The sequence below is a fragment of the Manihot esculenta genome, chromosome 5 (genome assembly GCF_001659605.2).
Source record: "Manihot esculenta cultivar AM560-2 chromosome 5, M.esculenta_v8, whole genome shotgun sequence".
NCBI classification, from domain to species: Eukaryota; Viridiplantae; Streptophyta; class Magnoliopsida; order Malpighiales; family Euphorbiaceae; genus Manihot; species Manihot esculenta.
In genome coordinates, this window is record NC_035165.2 from 28,478,669 (window position 1) to 28,499,949 (window position 21,281).

General features: G+C 34.1%; 2 protein-coding genes and 2 non-coding genes across 6 annotated transcripts; all 4 read right to left on the reverse strand.

The window, feature by feature from the left end:
- Positions 1 to 201: 201 nt before the first annotated feature.
- TRNAF-GAA lies at positions 202 to 274 on the reverse strand. The gene has a single exon. It is a non-coding gene; the product is annotated as a tRNA-Phe (tRNA).
- A 3,745-nt stretch (positions 275 to 4,019) lies between these two features.
- Positions 4,020 to 4,092, reverse strand: TRNAF-GAA. Its single transcript has one exon. It is a non-coding gene; the product is annotated as a tRNA-Phe (tRNA).
- Positions 4,093 to 6,328: 2,236 nt separating this feature from the next.
- On the reverse strand, positions 6,329 to 12,303 carry LOC110614517 (uroporphyrinogen-III synthase, chloroplastic). Of its 3 annotated transcripts, XM_021756071.2 has the most exons (10): positions 11,979 to 12,302; positions 10,696 to 10,783; positions 10,196 to 10,265; positions 9,455 to 9,573; positions 9,223 to 9,318; positions 9,065 to 9,120; positions 8,011 to 8,096; positions 7,551 to 7,685; positions 6,952 to 7,018; positions 6,329 to 6,867 (listed from the first exon to the last, which is right to left on the reverse strand). In XM_021756071.2, exons 1-9 carry the CDS (start codon positions 12,195 to 12,197, stop codon positions 6,970 to 6,972), a joined length of 918 nt encoding a protein of 305 aa, XP_021611763.1. In that variant the 5' UTR covers positions 12,198 to 12,302; the 3' UTR covers positions 6,329 to 6,867; positions 6,952 to 6,969. The 3 variants fall into 3 exon arrangements, with proteins under 3 accessions (XP_021611763.1, XP_021611764.1, XP_021611761.1); XM_021756072.2 differs by having other exon boundaries at positions 6,329 to 7,018; positions 10,196 to 10,262; positions 11,979 to 12,303; XM_021756069.2 differs by having other exon boundaries at positions 6,329 to 7,018.
- Positions 12,304 to 14,762: 2,459 nt separating this feature from the next.
- Positions 14,763 to 20,095, reverse strand: LOC110615426 (polyadenylate-binding protein RBP47). Its single transcript, XM_043956938.1, has 6 exons — positions 19,535 to 20,095; positions 18,119 to 18,587; positions 16,019 to 16,086; positions 15,808 to 15,938; positions 15,594 to 15,690; positions 14,763 to 15,233 (listed from the first exon to the last, which is right to left on the reverse strand). Exons 1-6 carry the CDS (start codon positions 19,898 to 19,900, stop codon positions 15,063 to 15,065), a joined length of 1,302 nt encoding a protein of 433 aa, XP_043812873.1. The 5' UTR covers positions 19,901 to 20,095; the 3' UTR covers positions 14,763 to 15,062.
- Between the last annotated feature and the right edge of the window lie 1,186 nt (positions 20,096 to 21,281).

Here is a 21,281-nt window from a genome sequence, read left to right on the forward strand (position 1 = left end):
TTTTCTTTGTTAATAAATCCAAATATAGCTTCAATTTGGGAAGAAAGTACAAGATGGAAAGTTAAATTGAGAAAAACTGACAGGTTGCTTACTTGGGCCTAAATCTATAACTTCTAGTATATCATATCCAAACAAGGCCCGATCATCCAACCCTATCCCAAAAATTAAAATTTAAAAAAAAAAAAGCAAAAAAAAAAAATTTGCGGTGAGCGTGGATCGAACACGCGACCTTCAGATCTTCAGTCTGACGCTCTCCCAACTGAGCTATCCCCGCTGAATGGCTATTCTTGCCAATATCTACAAAATTCGAATAGCATGGAAAAGGCTAGGATTTATATGAAAATCATGCAGCCTAAGTGCCAGGGGTGCAGCTACAGATACTGTTTTGAAATTTTGATTTCACTTTTGAAGGTTGGCATCCTCTCTCTCTAGTGTCACTGCTAATGAGGAAAGATTTCCGTCCACTTTATGGAAGAATTGTTGAGGCTGCAGCAGATCTTGATTAAAACATTTGTAGGGTGAATTGATCAAAACAAAAATATTTTAAAACAAAGGATTAAAGTAAATATTATAGAGCAAGAGAATAAAAATAGTTATACCATTAATAATCACATATAAATTTTATAAAATATATGTATAAGAGCTGAGTTAGAACTTTAGAAATTCACCTTTGCAACAAGGGAATGATGATTTTGTTCTAACTTGAGTTGATATTGTGTCGTAAATAGAACGAAAATTAAAATGAGAATGATAAAAATTAAAGAAAAAGAGAATAAAGATTAAGAATTATGGAGAATAATTCTCTATTTTTATCTTCTGTTTTTTTTTTCATATGCAAACTTTTTTTTTCCTTGTGGGGCCATATGGCCCATATGTCTCCGTTAAGCTTCGCTGCTATATCAGAAGTTAACTCGTTAAAAAGTATATATGCATTATTTTAGTGGGTCAACTTAAAGCGAAAATGAATTAATTTTACTATAACAGATAGAAAGTATCCATGACTAAAACTAAAAAGTATCTCTATTTATTATGTGAGTATAAATATATAATCATCATCTCATTTATTGAGCACTTCTCTTCAAAATAAAATTTTTTAATACACTTCTCACCAATTAATTCAAAATAAAGTTTCTTTTTTCAGCCACTTCAATTAATTTTTTTTTATTATTTTTAATTTATAATTTTTTTGTAAATAGCCAAATTTTTTGCAATTAAATGCCAACGATCTTTTTTTTATGATCAGATTTCTTGCAACGGTTACACTGATACATTTTTTATTTTCCCTTTACATCTTTGACAAGTTAAGCTCCCATTTTCTCATAGCTCTTATTTGTTTTTGTGTCCGCAGACCATTAGTCAATTCAAATAAAAATAGTTTAGTAATACCTCTTAAATTTTCAAGAGATAGAAATTTTTGTTTCAAATCTTTCAGAAAACTTATAAACATTTTCTCTACAATTATGCTGTCAAATACATCTTCTCCTAACAGCCGAATTTTACTCATCACCATCGTTAGCCAGTCAAAATATTATTGTATGGTCTCATTTTCTTTCATGTTCAAAGTCTCAAAGTCTCAAAATCTCTTTTGAGATTTAGTACTTGCATCTTCCTTATTCTTTTATTGCCTTAATATAATTCTTTCAACACATTCTATGCTGCTTCTTTAGTTGTTTCACAAATTATAATTCTTATGAAAATTATTTCTAGAACAGCAGGATGAATTATAGATAAAGCTTTTGAAACTTCTGCTGCTTAATTTTCATGAGTCTTTATATGATTGATTGTTAAATTATTTCATAAAGGAGATAATTTCTTTGTCGCAAGCCAAGACCTATTAGATGAGTCTTTATCTTGATAGCCCATATTTGGTAATTGTCACCGTTAAACAATGGAGGTGAGAGGGTTATTGAATTATTAACAACCATGAAATTTTATATTTTTTCTTAGATATCAAATTTGATTCATAATATTAGTAAAGATAATAAAATTAGATGTAGGAGAGAACTGAATATTTAAAAATGAAATTCAAATGCTTTTAAATAGGTTATAACATCCAATACTTAAAAAATCTCAACAAAATAATTTATTTAAATAATTAAAAATGTAAAATAATAAAAAAATAATAACCCAATATTAAATCAAATGAAATTTTGAATTAAATCCAACAGAAAGTGAGATAATCACAGTTTTGCCTCCTCTCCATCTTGGATATCCCGAGCGCACTGCATGCATTCAGTGGTACGGTTATGAAGATCTGCTGGTAGGACATTGTGGTTCATATTTGATTTTTGCCTCTGGTTTTCCTTTGCCGGCCTCCATTAGAATGCTTTATTTCCTTCTTGCAATCCGGTTCCCGAGTTTGATTGATGGAAGTAATCGTTTTTAGACTATTTTTGAGTGGCTATCTTTGTTGTTTTCTTCCTCGATCTCTCTCATGCAACTCTCCTCCTGATGGTTTGTGGCGCTGTTGTTTAGATTTTTTGGGTTGTTAGCTCTAGTTAAGGAATCTAGATTGTATAATTTGTTAGATTTCTTTGTGGGTCTAAATTTTGGAGTTGTTGGTTCTACGGGCTTGGCCTTTTTTTTTTCTTTCTTGTGTATTGTGCTATTAGACCCCTATTACTTTGCGTTTAGGCCTTTCTCATGAAATCTTAAACCTTTTATTTTTTTTCAAAAAAAAAAATTGTGAGTATTAAAATTTTCGATTGTACAATGTTGCCGGTAGTATAATATTACCAAACATGCAAAAATCTTGGAAAATCTGTTTTTTCTTTTTTCTTTTTTCTTTTTTCTTTTCAATAGATAAAGATTTAATATTTCATTGCAAAAGCATAGATTAATATATGGGTTTAGGAAATAAAGCTTGGAAGAGTTTAAAGATCACAGAGTTAAAAAGAAATGTGGCCTACAAGTTCTACCGTAAATGATGATCTGAGATCCAGAAAATAGGGTTTACAAAGCGTTTTATAAGTTTAGTCTGAGAGGAGGGTGTTATTTTCTTTTTATTCCTTTCTCTGTCTGTCAGTGACGTCTAACGACCTTACTTTTATTGGGTCACATGTCTCTGCCATATTGATACGAACGTATGAGAGTATCAGATCTCTGTTCCATGTGTAACGACCATTTAATTCTCCTCTGACATGCATGCTGGGGGACCCACCAGGCGGATGGACTGGCCACCTTCCTTTTTCTGGACTGGGCTGGAAGAGGAGATTAAGGCTGAGATTAGAGGAGGTCTGATCTTTGGGCCGGGAAAGGCAGGGCCGACCTGATTGAGAAGTCTGAATGGGCCCGGTCTTAAGACTGAGCGGGCTGAACCTGGCTTACGCGGGAAACTTAGAAGCCTTCAGGTCATGGGCTGTCATCGTGAGTCTGGCCTTGGTCTGGGGTAGTGAAATCCAGCGGTTATGAGTAGGTATATAGGACTAACTCAAATCTTATAAATTAAACTCTTGAAGTCAGTGGAATGAGATGAACCAAGCAAGCTCATAAATTTTCTTTTTTTTTTAAAAAGAAAAAAATGATAATTTAGTTTTATTAAAATAATGTTTTATATCTCTATAATAAATGGGTATTTAGCTAATATGTAATTATTAAAACTATTATATAATTTAATTAACTATATTTCAGTTGCATTTAATAATTAATTATCAGTCATTAATTATTAATATCAATTATCAGCCGTATTCAATGATTTAAATAAATAAATTTTAAAATTACTATATTATTACTTTTCAAGTTTCATAAAAAGGCCATTATGCAGTAAACATCAAGTGTCTCTAATTTAATTTTAAGAGTTCTTGGTAAATTTTAATTCAAAAAATTACAAGTTTTCTTATGCTGATAAATCCAAAATAGACCTTTAAGCTGTGAAGAAATTACAAGTTCGTGGAATTAAATTGAGAAAACTAAGAGATTACTTGGACAAGGTCTAATATTGCATGTCCAAACAAAGCCCACATATCCATCAGCCACAAAGACTAACATCTCTAAATTCAAAAGAAACAAAAATTAAAGATTGCGGTGAGCGTGGATCGAACACGCGACCTTCAGATCTTCAGTCTGACGCTCTCCCAACTGAGCTATCCCCGCTGAATGGCTGTTTTTGCCTCAAACTTTACTAGGAAAAAGGCCTAAATGAAAATCATGTATTTTATACTTGAATTCCTCTGGGAAGATTTTCATCAAAGGGTTAAATTTTTTAAAAGAAAAATTGTCCAAATGCGTTATGAAGAATAAGATGGATAGTATTTAATTCAAATATATTTGAAAAAATACTTTGTGCTTATAGACTCTTAAGATAAACCAACACTCTTTTTGAATGAGAGTGAAAGAGTGGTAAAAGGTAAGAAGAGTAACTCTTATTTGGAAAAGAGTGGGTTGATGAAGGGTAAAGGTAAACATAATCAGGCCTTATACCTCAAGTTCAAAGTGTAAGAAGGAAGAGGCAAAGATAAGTTAATAGTTTATATCATTTTTTCTTTTTTTACCAATTTCTTTCAGCTTTTTTAAATACAAAAAATATTTCTTTTCATTAATTGCCTTTCTTCCAACGAATTCAAAAAGACAAGACTTTAAATTTAATGTTATATGAAGTTGTGAGTAGTGGAGTTGCACTAGTGCTAAAGTTTTGGACTGGATCTCAACTTATAGGTATATGTGTTGAAAAATAAAAGATTAAAGAATGCTTGGCAAAATGCCATAATTTTGTTTAACGGCACCTTCGTTTTAGTGTATTTAGATATAGTGGAGAGTGTATTTTTTTTTAATAATGAAAAATGTCTCTTTAAATAGTTATCCACAAAATAAATTTATTATTTTTCCCTTCAAACATTTCACTGGAAAAACGAAGTAAAAAAAAACCGAATAAGCAAAGCTTCAAGGTGAGCCTTATTTTGTCATTATGGCAATTCTTCCAAACCTCTTGCACAAGGCATACGCATATATGGATAATATAATTTATAAGGATTTAAATTCAGAGTTGCACACCCAAATACATAAAAAACTTTAAAATCCAAGCTCAATAAAATAAAATTGTCCTACGGTCCAATAAAAAAACTATAGAGCTAAGGAGGGACGCCAACCACGTTGCCGTTATTGCCACTTTCATTTTCTCCACTGCTCTATTGAACACAGCTTCCCACTGATTATCACAACTAAAAATCAAACTCACTAAAGAGCAAGGCAACTAGAAAGGATGAAGCGACCAAACTAAAGATACTCAAAATCTCAACCCAAGAAGAGCAACAATAGCCTACACTCAAAATAAACTCATCCACCACTTCTCTGTAATAAGTGAAAAGCACTAATGGTAACTGCCAGACACGTGCAATCAAGAACATGGGCCTAGAGGAGTCGTGATAGGGTAGTGGCTAGAGTTCCTTCCACCATACTGTGTTGACAGTCACCATAGTGGCATACATATTGATACTAACTCCACAAAAGACCTACTGCTAAAACTCAAGCCTTTCCGTAATCTACAACGATAAAAATTTACAGTAAAAGAGCAAGTACCCTCATGAAACCCACATGTAACCCAAGAAACAAACCACAAACCAAATGTATATATATATATATATATATATATATATGCCCCATCTAGGATGGGGGAGGACAGCCCACAACTCGATGGAGGAAGAGAAAAGCCTCCCCTATTTGAAGGGACAGAAAAAACAGTAGGCCAATTAAAAAGGAACAAGATTCTAAGGAGAGTTGGGAAATGCGATGCATGAATAGTACGTGTATATTCTTTGACATACATTTTTCTAAACATACATGTAAACCCTTTTGTCACAAAGTAGAGTACTGTGGCTTTGACGCACAAGGCTTAATATATGTAATACTCTCTATTTCAAAATTTTTATACACTTTATTTTTTTATTTTTTATATATATATTAAGAAAGATAATTTTTTATTAAATTTTTAATTATATTCATTTTAAAAGATATTAAATTATATTAAATATTAAATAATATTTTAAATACTTATTTAGAAAAATAAAAATTATTGAAAGGTTATTTTAAAAATAAGATAAAATTAAATAAAGTTATAATAATTAATTTATATATTTATATAATTTTAAAAAAATACTAATAATTTTAAAATAATTAAAAAAGAAAAGATAGGAAAAAATTATGGTACCATCGGATAGTAGAGATTTATCATATATATATTACGAAAGATGATGTGAATCTGCATGAATCACAGTCCAACAGAAGAGAAGGAAACTAGAAACCATATCATTTGATTCTGTGTAAAGTTCTAACAAAAAACATGATCAGATTGTGTGTGTAAAGTTTATCATAAATCCTGCCAAAGAATGGATGATCAAATATTTGAATGCCTTCCGGAATACTTTGATAATTAAATTTATTATGTACATATTGAGATAATATTCTATACGAACGTAATCGGGAAAGCTTAGCAAGTTTCAGAACTTATTGGCTACACTACAATGACACAAGTGGACAACATTTAAATTTTCCACTTTCTTGTCAGCAGCTCATGAAGTGCAAATATTTCATTTCAGTGTTATTAAACATGCACTGAATGATATGGAATTACATTGAATAATAATTTTTTGTTTAAAAAGAAAATATATACCAATTGAGAGGCTTCCTTGCTGGCAATATCATCTCGGTGGCTTGGTTTCCAGCTACAACCTCAATGGTCTTCAGACAAACTTTAAAAGAGAGCTGTGACAACTGTACTTGATCTCTCCAAATATCGAACACTTTGCCACCTTTGCTTGCTGAAATAATTTCATCCAGTCTGCAACCAGTTTTTTGGGCCCTCAACGCTCAAGGAAGTGCATCGATCTTGTGCCTTGGGCCTCCTTGTAGGTTGTAGCCAGGACTTGATGGAAACTAAAGAAACAGAATTCAAAAATAGACAAGACCAGGTGCCAGGGGGTTTAGGAGAGAATGAAGAAAGAGAGAAACAGAAGATACCCAAAAAATCCTCAACTTCTAGGAGTTATCATGTGCCCTCAATGCTTCAAGGATGCTCCCTATCCACCTGCAGGAAAAAAGAAAGAGTTATCATGTGAAGAATTTGTTGAACATGCCTTGTCTGAAAAGTAATTTATTGGACTGAAGAGGGAGGGGGAAGACAACGTTTACTCCTTTCATGAAATTAAAAGAAGCATCAAATAAAGAAAATTAAAAAATATATATATATGAGAGAAACATTATACAAAATTCACTAAATGCAGTCAGCCAATGATGTCTTTACATAAAAGGATACCACAAAGAAAAGAAGAATGACAGAATACTTTGGACTATAGTTACCACAACCGCTCTTGCTACAGGACCACAAGATTTAACATTTAAGAGCCAGGGACATTCACCACTTACAATAAAAGCATGCTCGTCTCATGACAGAACCTCAATTTATTGAGTCAATTTAAAGGCCTAAACCGACAAATATTATGAGATATTGATGAAAGCTGGTGTTAATGCTGCAGCTATGCGACAGGATCTAAAAATCAGTAAACCAATATTCTTGAAAGATTGGCATGAGAAAAAAGAGTTAATAGAGCAAAGAGTACCCTTCAAAACCTGGCTGAGTTGGAAAGTACACATTTTTCAATCCCGAGCTTTTTGCTGCTGAAGCAGTTGTCTCACCAATACAGGCCACTGAAATGTTCCGCTCCTCAGATTCTGAAATAAGATTGACCCAGGCACTGTGCAACAAAGGTATATGAATACTTGGTCTGGTAGCTCAAATTGGGGGAGGGGAAAGGGAGTAACTTCCGTTAACTTTTTATCATATCAAAAAGCACCAAGAAGGTGCCACTACCATAATCTGTAATGATCAAAGGCTTATGGCAGACAAAGCAACAAGTTGAATTGAAGAATGTCCTTATCGGCAGGGAAAATAAGAAAGTATTTTCAATAAACTCTATCTCAGAGAACTGGTGTCCCCAACCCATATGCAGGGCCCACAGCTACCCGAGGCAGCTCCAGTCAAACCATCAAATCTCGTTAAATATACTACAAGTGACTTACCGAACTGCAGATGGAGAAGCAACTGAAACAACTGGGCAAGAAAGTGCCTGCTTCAGCACCATTTGGTCAACATGATGAACAGGTACCTGAAGTGAAAAACTGACAATTACTAACGAGGGACCCTGATGAAAACTCTCACTAATTTATCCATGATATTCCTATCCAATTAGCGCATATGAGGTTTAAGCTACCATAAAAAACATAGTTTGCATCAAAGATGAAGACAAACATAACAAAGAAAACTCTCTTAAATATGACAAGAACAAGATGATGTTATGACTAAGGCGTAGAGTGATTGGTGAGTACATTAGTTAATGACATAATAGAAAATAAGAAGTGAGAAGAATTTTGTATAAATAGCATAATTGATCATAATTGATTCATCAAATCAGTAAACTCAACTATTATTTTCTCCCTCTCCTTCTCTCTCTTCCCTTCTTTTCCTTTTCTCAATCTTCTCCTTCTATTTCCTCCACGTTTCTCTTCTTTCTGTTCCTTTTTCTTCTCCTCTTCTGCAGATCTGGTGCTTTAATAACAGATGACAAAGTGGAACTCAGAGGTTGAGTGCTAAAATATATTCTGGCTTTTATGAGGATAATCTTCCAAACATAGAACCATTCAATTATTCTGCCACAATGTCTCCCTCTAGCAATAATAAATACTATGTTTTTTAAGTCAGTTTATGAACTGAATCTTGATATTAAAACTATAAGCGCAAGATCTCAAGTGAAGGAATATTTAAGGCTGCCTTAAAACTCAAACAAGAAAAGCCACCCATGATGAACCTACTGATACACAGGCATTACAGTTAAGCCTGAGGACTATTTGGCCAATAAGTCCAGGGAATTCTGGATAAATAGTAAACTTCATGAGGCCTACTGCAGCAATAAAGTTCATCCAGAAGGCAGTTGCTGGTCCTACACCATTTCAGATAAGAAATTACAGAACTACATAAACAAAAATCCTAGATTTACCAGCTTATCATGCAGACATTTTCCAGGTATTGAAGTAAAGCCAGAAGATCACAATGAATTGCTAAAATTGAAATCCTTACCGTCGAGTATGTGTTTAGTCTCACAACCTCAAATCCACGATTCAACAGGCCTTCCTCTGAAACATAAGCAAGTAAAATTTTCAAAGGTATTCTATGATAGCTCCTCCCATATAAATCAATTTTCACAAGTAAAGCGTACAACTAGAAGCATTATATACCTATCTCATTACTTGCTTTGGCAGAAGCTGGATACAACACGGTACATCTTCTCTTGTCACTCTTTGGAAGTTCTGATGCCAAAACCTTGCCTGTTGCTGAAAAGTGGAAGATTTCATGTAAAAGGGAACATGAGACCAAGTGCTAGGAAAATTATAACTGTTTGGTGACAAGGGAAAGCTCAACGCATGCATTAGATTTATATTACTGCCTGCAGATTACATCTGTGAATACCTTTAGATGGTGCAAAGGCAATATCCAGAGATCGCCCTGATGATTGCATTACTTCATTAAAAATGCTGGCTGTACCTGCTCCTACAACTCCTACCTTAACATTTGGGGTTCCAGCCACCCTAAGGACCAAGTTACAGATGAGTATATCGATTTATATTAACTTTCCTGCTGGAAAAAATAAAGAGGTATACTTTTTATCTAAACAACAATGAAGCAATAGTTCTAGTCTATATGACCTTTAAACACACTAATTTGAGACCTGACTACTAGCATGTTGCATCCTAGAACTGATACACAACCAACAATGTTTTTGCAAACTCTATGTCCAGTACCCAAAGAATACATTTGATGCTTGGGATCAGTGAAATTATAAAATCCTTAGCAATGCAATTCATTTGAATACTTCTCTGCTTTGCTTTTTCAAAGAGAGGGAAAGGTATCATACCAAGGAAAAGAAAACAGAGGAAAGGAAGGATAGGAGCATAATAGAAACGCAAAATAATTGTGCAGGGCCTTATGCTTCTACACACAGACAAATTAAAATATACATCCTAGGTGAAAATGACTAGCGCATTTGCATATTAATCAGAGAAGTTAGAGAGACACACATCCAAAGTTATATTTCAGCATCAAAAAGTTTAGTACCAACAAAAGAAAAACAATTATATCTTTGAGAGAAAATTTAAGGAACTACTCATATTCAAAATGGACATTGTCTTGTCAAAAACTTCAAACACGTACTTCCATGCCTCCAAAAACACCAAGCCTGCTTCAGGGGACGTTATGACAACCCAATCGAATGAAGCATCTGCTGAAATCATTATAACAAAATAATAAGAAAATACAATATAACTGGCAAAATTGTTCTGACTAGGGATAGCCAATATAGTAATTACCACAAACATGCGCATGAAATTCCATTATTAACATACAAAAAAATTGATGATTGCCTTTGCTGTAAATGAACAGCGAGGAGCATAGAACACAAGGTATTAATAACAATACAGCTATATGGACAAGAAGGAATTTTTATGTGTATATTATCAGGCTAAGAATCAGCCAGGACCACTTAGAGACACCATGGGTCTGACAAATGTCTCCAGTGCTGATCCTAAATCATTTCTTTCTATGTTACAAAATTCTAAATATAAAAATCTGAAGCCACAATTTAGCATGTAATAAATACAATAACATGTATTTTGTACCAACATGAAGCTAATCCACTAAGTTAGAGAAATTACTGCTTAATACAGTAGGGAGTCTATCCAAATCAGGTCCCTGAGTATGCTGAATTAGAGGAAGCTCCAGGCAATTGATACCATGTTTGGCCTGAAAAAAAAAACATATATCTTTTAGCTATATACTCTGTCAAACATATGCAACAAATGAATCATTTTCATATTATTTTGCATGAAATGACCATATGGTCTCATGCAGTAGTATCAGTAGCTTCAGTAGCAGCACTTCTCCAACTCCTTCACCCATATAGAAGATCAGCAAACAATATTTCCACACTTATAGTGCATGATGCACAGACAGTAAAACCAGACTTTCAGACAAAAACTCACCCAAGAGACATAAAATTATACAAACTGAACAATTTACAGACTTCTTAGCTGCTATCATGATTGATCATGCCAAAAACTGCACAGTGAAGAATTGAGAAACCCCCTACCTTTAATAGCATTATATATATATATATATTGCTTTTTACTGATAGGAAAACCAGCAACCAAACTAGAAATGCAGCACCTGTAAGATCAAAACCATGACTTTTCACAGTGATTCCAATTTTTTGTCGATGGTCCAATTAAGGCTACGTAATATTAGTGGAACGTTGCAGCATGCATTAAACATGCTATTGCGGATTGACACATTTTTCTTTGGAAATTACTCGGGAAACAGATTCAAGAATGCTTACAATTGCTTAACTAGTAAATTTATTAATTCGACAGGTAAACCACATATAAAAATTTCCTTTTTTCCAGTTATCCAAACAAAAGTCTCCGCTTTGAACACCGAAAAAATTAGCATAAGCTCGCTTAAATCTGACTAATCCTCACTCCTCAGTCCCAAACTAGTTTAGAGTTTGGCTGCAACGGTCTATTTCCTCCATTTATTTCTGAATAGGGCACCAAAAAATTTTTACATAAGATTTAAAAAAACACTTCGACTTTTGACTGGCTCAAATCTCTACTCTTTAGAAGAGTTCAATAATACAAATGGTCGCGTAAGATTCCATTACGGCTACATGTCAAGACTCGAGTAAATTAGTTGAATCACAAGTAAAATACTGAAATGCAGAGTGTCTCTTCCGCATTTAATCAAACACTTGATATGAGAAAATTTTTTAATTTAAAAAAATCAGAAAATTCAACATAATATGTAGTTCCGATTCAAAATCCAATTGAACAACACTGTGCAATTAAAAATGGTAAAAACTCAAAGTGTAAATAAAGTGCAACAAACGAAATGCTCCACAAACGCAAAAAAGAAGAAGTTAAAGAGTGAGAGAGAACGGCACCAGAGCTTTACTGAGCTTGCCGTTTTTGCCACGTTCTCTTGTTACAACGACTTTCGGCTTTGAACCAGAGATAGAGGCAGAAGGCGAAGGAGAAGAAGAATCTCGAATTTGAAAAGACGGAGTCGGAAAAGAAATTCGCGGGTGAAGTTGCAGACGAAAAGGAGCAGACGAAGCTGAACGAGGAAGAAGAGCAAAAGAGAGGTGAGAGAATTGCGCCATCGGCGACGTGTTGGGCAGAGAACTGATCCCCAATTGGCCAGCTGTTAAAAAAATTTAGCAGCTGACTCCATAATTTTTATTTTAATCAAGATATCTCGACGGAAATGGAAAAATAAATAATTAAATTAAAAGCCTCCAATTTAATTTATATAATAAAGAAAGTTTGTTTACCCATGCAAAATTGTTTATATTAAAAGGTCCAGTAAGCAAAGTACATAGGGTAACAAAAGTCAATATAACAGAAGGCAAAACGCACAACCTACAAAAGCCCACAAGCAGAAAACCCAACTATCCATAACCCGGTAAATAAATAATAAATAATATATATGCACTAATTTAAAATTGACTAAAATTATTTTAAAATTTAACTACAATCATAATAAATTGAAATATAAAATTTTAAATTTTTTATCTAATTAAATAAATAGTTTTTACGAATAATTGTAATTATAATAAATTTTAAAATTGAATATTTAAATTTTAAATTTTTGCTTATAATTATAATTAAATTAAAAAATGATAGGAATATATGTCTAGTAGAGGTGGGTGTCAGTGTCACGTAAGCAACGCAGCCATACGGTGCTGTGCGTCCCACGAGGCAAACTTTTCGGCTTTCCAGCTGGATTTTGTGAACACAGAGACGAGCCTGTGTGCGCTTGGGCAGAATTCCTGTGAGCCACTCCATAGGAGCGTAGATTTTGTAAAAATGACGGAATCTATCGCCATGTGGTTGCTTTTGCTGCGATAACGACAACATCACAAGACTGTTAGAACAGTTGAGAATTTGTGGGTCACATTCAGGACGTAGGGTTGGGACCAAATGCTGATTACGGTGCGGCCTTTATCCCAATTGTAAAATTCAAATTTCTAATTTTAGTAGTCAAAACTGGAAGTGGATAACTTTAGTATCATTGTTTTCTTTTCAACATTAATAAAATTAAAATATATATTAAATTTTAATTTTAATAATTCAGAATAATATTTTATAACTCTTTAAATAAAATAATAAAATATTAATTATATTAAAAAATTATTATTATTTATATATAATTTCTTATTTTATTTTATATAAGATTTTATATTTTATTATGAATATAATTTTAACATTTTATACGTTATTAATCTCATATACAATAGAAAAAGCTCATTATCTCTGCATATAGAAATGTTATTCTCCTAAATAGTTAATTTTATAATTTACTCAATATATATACAAATTTAAGTATTGAATAAATTATTAAGTCAGTCATAATTTTAAATTTATGATATAATTAAAATAAAATTTAAAAAACTAAGCTTTACATTGCTCGTTCTTTTGGAGAGGGAAAAGGAAAGGATTATAACACAAATTCTATACATTTTAAAAACTTTTTGTTGTAGTATTTTTTTTTTCTTATCAAAAGATAAATTTTATTCATGAAAATAAAATTAAAGCCGAGAGCATAAACAGACCCGCAAAATAGCACAACTCAAAAAAGAAAAATAGTCCAAGTCCACAGCCTCAATTAGGAGATGAATCGATTTATGAAGAGGCACTCACCATGTCAAGCCATGAAATCATCCACGCACGCAGACCAGAAGATTTCAGTTGTCCTGAGCTGAACAGACAAGTATGTAGAGATCTTCATGGGATTAGAAAGGGAGTCTCGCTCGACCTTTTTCAGGATTTCTTCACATGCCACAGAGATTTTTCCATTGATAAATAAGAGGGCTCCTCTCTTGGACAGACTCTTAAAAGATAGGTTACTATCTGCTCCATCACAAACAGCCCACTATACACTAAAAAATGACAGGCAACTTCAACTCGAAATAGCCAACCAAACTCCACGGCTCGCATACATTTCCACTCATGGCACCGCCACGCATAAAGAGAGAAGATGCATGTTATGGTCATAACTCAAAAAGTTGAAGCACCAATGGACATCTGTAGAGAGTTACCATAACTTAGAGGTCACAAAAAAGGCTGGTTAAACAAATTCTATGCCACAGTAAGCCATCGAAATCAAAAGCAAAGATGTTGATCGATTTTTCTACAGGAGAGCTTGAATTGCAAGATCCACAACAGATGAACTCCATACAACTATACCATCAAGATACATGCAGGGATTATAGCCGTCCGAAAACAGAGGAAGAGGTAAAAATCTAACCATCTCATCTCTTATAGGTTTTGGGTAAATCATTTTAATTTTAAATAAAATATATTAATAGTCACCTTATGTTTTATTATGATGATAAAACTTAATTGATCAATAATACATAACTATAATTTTATTAGTCTCACAAGCATGTTCACCAATTCTAACAGTCCACAGCGTAAGATAGATGTCCCAACTCCCAAGTGGGTTTGGATTGTCAGCTCCCAAATACTGAATCCAATTTCGAGCAAATACGAAACCAAATGGCCTAGTGGCCTTAAATAATTTACAAAATAAAATCAACAACTTCGTGAAGGAATTTTCGCCGATTTGAGAATTATCAAAGCACAATTTGGAAACTTCATAGCAGCAAGTTCAAACGCGTCAAGTTAGGTGAAAAGGCAAGCATAGTCATGGTGGTACTACAGAATTAACACACATATCAGACCCCATGTTTTATTCATGAAGCACTCTTGCCACACATTCACAGATTCATGCATTCCAATAAATAAGTTCTTACCTCAGTTACCGTAATTCTAAACAAATGATTAATTAAATCCATAGAAGACTATCTCAGGTCATCAAAATTCGGTTCCACTCCACAAATTGGAGGGATTTATAAGAATTCTACAGAACCAATAGATCTGCGGAGAAATGAGACAGGCTTGTCTCTTCGTGCGTGACAATTCCAGATTGCTAGAAACTATCGAGTCCTCGTGTTGCAATTCTTTTAGCTTACTTGCTGTTGGTGGCTGCCATATACAGGGTAGGCGGCATATGCAGCAGCCGTTGCAGCATACAAACTTGGATCGTGAGGTGGTGGCAAAGCATATCCATAGCCATCATATACCTGTCCTCCGTAGTATGCCCCACTCCATTGGTTGCCGAAATCTGATCGAAACTGTCAAATCCAAAATAACACAAGAAAATAAATAATCTAGTAGAATATTTAACAAAAGTCATTTCTACCAATGGTTGGTCTCCAAATTTTCTTTCAGATCACTTGCACTGCTGCGAAATAAGTTCCCAGTTTTGACAAGACTACAATTTAAATGAAACCTGATTAATTTGTGACGAAGTAACTACTTCCTGGGAATTTAAGATCCCAGCAAACTTGAGAAGAAAACCTTTTCAACTGCTAAAACACAGTCAAACTGTTTTCTCCTAGATAATTGCACCATAGATTCCACAATATTCACAAGTTGAAGTTTACTTCTTGGAAAGGAGCCACAAGGAACTGACACTGCAAAACAACACATACCTGCTTATTTGCTGGATTGCGACCCCAAGAAAGACGCACCGTTTGTTTGCCAATTACTGTCCCATTCAATTTTTGCAATGCCTCCTCCGCATTACTCCTTTTGATACAAGTTATATGAAGGTACGTAAGAACTCAACATGAAGAAATAACTGAACTGAAATTTTAGCATTTCATTCACAGGCACAAAGAACAGAACGATAACTACAAGTTTTACCTGTTGCCAAATTGTACGAATCCACATCCTTTACCAACTGGAATTTTAACAGAAACTATCTCACCATACTGAGAAAAAGGATGCTTGAGATCTTCATCTGTGACATTGGGGTCAAGTCCTCCAACAAAAATCTACACAGAAACATGGTTTAGTCAGACAGAAGAACATGGAACATCTAAAGTGTAAACCACATGAATAAGCTGACACTCACTGTTGTGTTAGTGGAATCACCATCAGATTGGAAGCCTTGGCCAGAGGCGCCATTTGATGCATACCCGCCTAAGAAAAGACAGAAGAAGGGTTTGACAAAATTAATTCATATTGGAAGGCATGCCTTTATCGTTCAAATTAAAAATTTTAACCCCTATAGGGAGGAATTCAATTGGCAGGTCAAAATGGCAAAGATACAAAAGGAAGTAAAAACCAAAAGCAACTATAATAAAACCACTTATAAAGATAAAATACAAAATTCCATGGGTAGTAGCATTCTGTGATCACTCCCAGAAAAAGTGTGCTCAGATCTAGCATATGATACCACCCCTGGTACAAATAGACCATCATATAAACCCAGGCCCAACATAACACCTAGCAGACTTGCCTTTCTTAATAGTAAACAACTCTGGAGGAAAATCTTGAAAGTCGCTAGCTTTCATGAGATTGGAGAAACAGGAAAATACAAAGATCAGAGCTTCACATAAAGAATGAGAAAAAAAATTCCAATTTTGCTAATAAGCATGGTGAAAACTTATTTAACCAGTAAAGGGTCTGGCTTACCCCAGTACTGCAAGCCAATAATGCAACCTCCAGTGAACTTTAAGGTCTTCAGACACACAAATGGATTACTTTAATCACTGATATAAGGTCTTCTGTTGGATTTCTTAATTCTCACACTTTGATATAAATCCATTCTTTGACCAAAAAAAACAAATAAAGCCATTCTAATACACTATAAACTAATAGCCAAATTGCCCATTAATCTCACTTGAAACCATAACTCTGCAATCTTGGTCCCAGAATGCACTCTTTCAACTATTTTGCATCTCATAATAAATGAGCCAAGGACATATACAAAATCAAAGAAGTATATCACTACAATATGAAAACTTAAGCATTTTAGAACTGGGCAACACCTCAGTAACTTGAATAATCAAAGTAACAGCCCACCTCTTAAGGGTTAAAAAAAATTACGACTAGTCCATCCTTAACAAACAGAAATCCTCAAAAACACACAAGGTTCCTCTTATGTATCAACACCATGCCCATCTCACAAGGAACATGCATTCCAAGTTAAATGTATTTGTGAAGAATGAAAACAGTTTCTATGTTTGTTCATAGTAGGCAAATTCAAACGTGAAAAGCATTTAAAAAAAAAATAATTCATTCAACAGTTTACAAGGTCACAATTAAAATTACATGAACACACACATTCAACTTCAACTGAAATATAAATGAACTGTAATAATGTAATCAAACAGAACTAAACATCTCAAACTAGCAAAAAGTAAGGTGAGAATGATGATTGAAATTTACATATAAGGAAACAAAATAATAGAATTATTATAGATCACCCTTCACTCCTTTAGTTTGATGAGTAAAAAAAGAGCATCTACTTCCAATATAGCAAGGCATTTCTTCAACAAGAACTACACTTTTTACAGTGACACAACCATAGGATCAAACCATTGTCACAGTAAAAAGGTAAACCAAATTCTTTTCGGGTGCAGAGATGCTATTTGGAAGGGGAGGAAGAGGATCAGAGCTCACATTTGAGCATGTATCAACCAGAAGAAGATGTATGAATTAAATGAGTTGCAGTGCCGAAATCTAAAAGGAAAGACCTCCTATAGAGCACATCTCTGACATCCATATCCAATATATTACTCAGGATTAATTTCCTGAGAAAGAAACTAGTAGATTATAGAGGGCTTCAAAAAACTCCTCAAGACATATTTCTGAGGGTAGAAAGAGGAAGTCAAAAAGTTGACATATCTTTTTCATTTTTGTGTGTGTACATGAGTGCATATGTCTACCTGCACATGCTTGCATGTGAGAGAGAGGGAGGGAGGGAGGGAGGGAGGGAGGGAGGGAGGGAGGGAGGGAGAAAGAGAGAGAGAGAGAGAGAGAGAGAGAGAGAGAGAGAGAAGCAAATGAAATTATTATGCAATTGAGATTGTACGGCCTAAACAGCTTCCTTTATTATCCAAAATAAGGTCGCCCAGAAGAAAAGCTTTTAAGCAATTAAACTAAAGCTCCAGTATCAACAACAAATGTGGATGATACAAATGCAAAGCAAAACAAAATAATCATATACCTTGTTGCTGATATCCAGAAGATTTTCTGGGAGTTGCAGCACCAATACGCATAGGCCTGCTTGAACAATATACACCATTCATTTCTGCCATGGCCTGTGCTCTTTCACTATCATCTCCAAATCTAACAAAACCATAACCTTTTGAACGTCCAGTGTTGGCATCAAATACAACTTTAGCAGCTTTAACAGATGGATATTTACTAGCGAAAGTTTCATGCAATACACTATCAGTAACATCTGCAGCTAAATCTCCTACAAAAATAGAAAGATCAGGCGCATTGTCTGATCGCTTGTCACCCGAGCTAAATGTTGCCCAGTTGAGACGGAAAGGCTGTTCTGTATTAGGCATCAAAATGCCAGTATAGTTCTGCAGAACCTTCTCGGCTGCTGCATGCGTAAAAAATTCTACAAACCCATAGCCCTCAGACAAACCAGTCTGCTTATTGCGAATAACCTTAATGGAAGCAATCTGTGCAAAATAAAACAGCCGTCATTGGTCAGGAAAAATGAGTGGTAGTCAGTCAAACAAACATTCACAAGAAATTTTAGTGTTGTGTGGCTCGCCCTTGAAATGAATTTGGAATAGAATCTCATGTATATTGCGTAATAAGTCCACATGTTGTATTTGTGCTTGGTAACATTCACAAGAAATTTTAGTGTTGTGTGGCTCGCCCTTGAAATGAATTTGGAATAGAATCTCATGTATATTGCGTAATAAGTCCACATGTTGTATTTGTGCTTGGCTCAACCTATTCAGGTGATAACAAATCACTTCCTAAGTATAATATTCAAAGACCTTACTTAGGATGGCTCAATATGTCCTCCACAAAATCAAATTGAAATAGCACATCTCTATGTGCAACTTATATTTATACCCTAACAAGAGATTATTCTTGTTTATCATATAAAATTACAATGCTTTGTGAAACACTTCCAATTATGCACAAAGTTTGTTCATAAAAATCCTCCTCTCGTGTCAAAAGAATAAATGCCAGCACATCTTCTTTTACACGCCACCGTGACATATACACCAGGATTGCACTGACATACTTTTTATTCCTTCATTTTATTTCCGATACAATGCCATGATATGTGCAAAGCTAGCCTTATCAAGACATGCTGCAACCAATAACAAATTCGCCTCCCACAATTTCAATCATAAAATAGTTCCTTACTGAATTACCAACATTATGTATATATGTATATATACATATGCAAAAACCAAAGAGACAGCTCCACCACGATATAAACATACACAGCAGACCCAGGATTCAAATGATAGAGTTAATCAGCACATCTATACATGGATACATTAACAAAGAAAAGGGAAAAAAAACAATATACACAAAATAATAATCATATTTTCATTCATACATATGTAAAGAGAGGTAGATACATAGGGAGAGTCCTTTGTACCTCGCCGGTAGAAGCAAAACATGTATGGAGATAATTTTCGTCCATCCAGTGATGCAAATCACCGATCCAAATCGTTTTATTCTCACCGCTAGATCCCTGGTTTTGATGGTGTTGCTGTGGCGGTTGTTGTAGGTGCGGATGGTGCTGGTGGTATTGATGGTATGCAGCCATATAGTGCTGCGGCGGTGGCGGCGCGTAATGCTGAGGTGGCATCATTTGGTGCTGCATTACCATGGCAGCCGCAGGATACTGCATCGCCATCCACTGCTGATGCTGTTGAGGTGGCGGTGGTGGAGGCGGCGGCTGTTGCTGAACTTTGTTCTGCTCCTGCTGCAGCTGCTGCGAATCGGAGCCGTTGGATTGCATCTCACCCTATTATTATCTAAAACAATATATATGAATCTACTCTAGAATCGGATTTCTAAGGAAAAAAAGGAAACGAATCTGAGTTTCAAGAGAGAGAGATGTTCAATCCGAATCTGAGCTTTCGGTTTGAGAGAGAGAGAGAGAGAGAGAGAGAGAGAGAGGAGGAGACGGTTAGGGTCTAAGGAGAGGATTTATGTTTGTTTGTTAAAAGGGGATATGAAGAAGGGTTCATTCATGGGTTGGGTCTGCATACGCGGTTGTTGTTATAGCCGTTGGATTGTAGGATTGATGTTTAATCATAGCCGTTGGTTTTGGTGAAACCAGAGGATATGCATGTGATGTTCCTTTGGTTTTCTCTCCTCTCGTGGATCCGCCGCCAGCTGCACATTTTTTTTAGTTGTGTGGGTAATCTTCTCTTCTTTCAGTAGATAATTTCGGTTTTGTCTATACATTGGGGTTTTGGATTTTTTACTGTGAATGGTAAAAAATATTTTATTTTACGTCACCTCACAGTTAATCAATCAAATTGTGGTAAACTTTTCCTTTGCTTTCCTTCTGACCAAATCGTTACTAGTTGTATAGAATTGTAAGCTGCCTGAAAGAGGAAACACTTGTTAAGGTTTTGTACGTTGTATTTTTATGGGATTTAGGTTAGGGTAGGCAATGTCCTGTCTGGTTTTTCAATTTTTTTTTTTTTAATCTTGTTAATAAAAAATTCTTGTCAAAATCAAATTACTCAGAGTATAAAATAAAATGAAATACATATAAAACTCTGCACTATTATAAATTTATATAAATTCAATTTAGATAATTTTTTTATTTTATCCATATGTATTTAGAAAAGAAGAAAGAAAATTAAATTCTAATCATAAGAAAATTTTCAAATATGTCTTGAGAATTTATTTAATGGGTGATAGGCTGTCACAATGAAAATTAAAGTATGTAGTTTTGATTTTTATGAGAAAGGTGTTGGAAATTACAAATATGACTAAAACTTTTTCATTGATTTTTATTTAAATCTTGGATTTTGATTTAATTTTAATTTGATTCTCTTATGTTTAGTTTGAGTATAATTTTGGAAGGTTAAATTATCTAAATAGAATAAGAAAATGCATTCAATTAAATTACTACCATTTATTTGTAATTTATGATTACATGATTAACAATGGTAGTGCAAGCAATGATTAGTGTTTCTCTTACCTTATGTATTAAGTGCTAACTAATTTAATTAACTCAAAATTTACAATTTATCAGTTATATCTTAATTTTATAAAAATTAAATTAACTAGTTTATTCTATCAATTAGATTTTAAATATTTTTTAATATTTAATAATTAAAATGAATAAATGAATTAATTAATACATAGTCTAATACCTTCAA

What these genes read in the sequence shown, in the direction of transcription:
- LOC110614517 (XM_021756071.2), bottom strand. Translation starts at nt 12,197, where the DNA reads ATGGCGCAATTCTCTCACCTCTCTTTTGCTCTTCTTCCTCGTTCAGCT. An exon ending in CAAAGCAAGTAATGAGATAG is followed by an intron (nt 9,121 to 9,222) that starts GTATATAATGCT and finishes CTTATGTTTCAG; the next exon opens with AGGAAGGCCTGTTGAATCGT. An exon ending in GCTTCTCCATCTGCAGTTCG is followed by an intron (nt 7,686 to 8,010) that starts GTAAGTCACTTG and finishes TTTGTTGCACAG; the next exon opens with TGCCTGGGTCAATCTTATTT.
- LOC110615426 (XM_043956938.1), bottom strand. Translation starts at nt 19,900, where the DNA reads ATGCAATCCAACGGCTCCGATTCGCAGCAGCTGCAGCAGGAGCAGAAC. An exon ending in GTGATTCCACTAACACAACA is followed by an intron (nt 15,939 to 16,018) that starts GTGAGTGTCAGC and finishes GTTTCTGTGTAG; the next exon opens with ATTTTTGTTGGAGGACTTGA. An exon ending in GCAATCCAGCAAATAAGCAG is followed by an intron (nt 15,234 to 15,593) that starts GTATGTGTTGTT and finishes TGGATTTGACAG; the next exon opens with TTTCGATCAGATTTCGGCAA.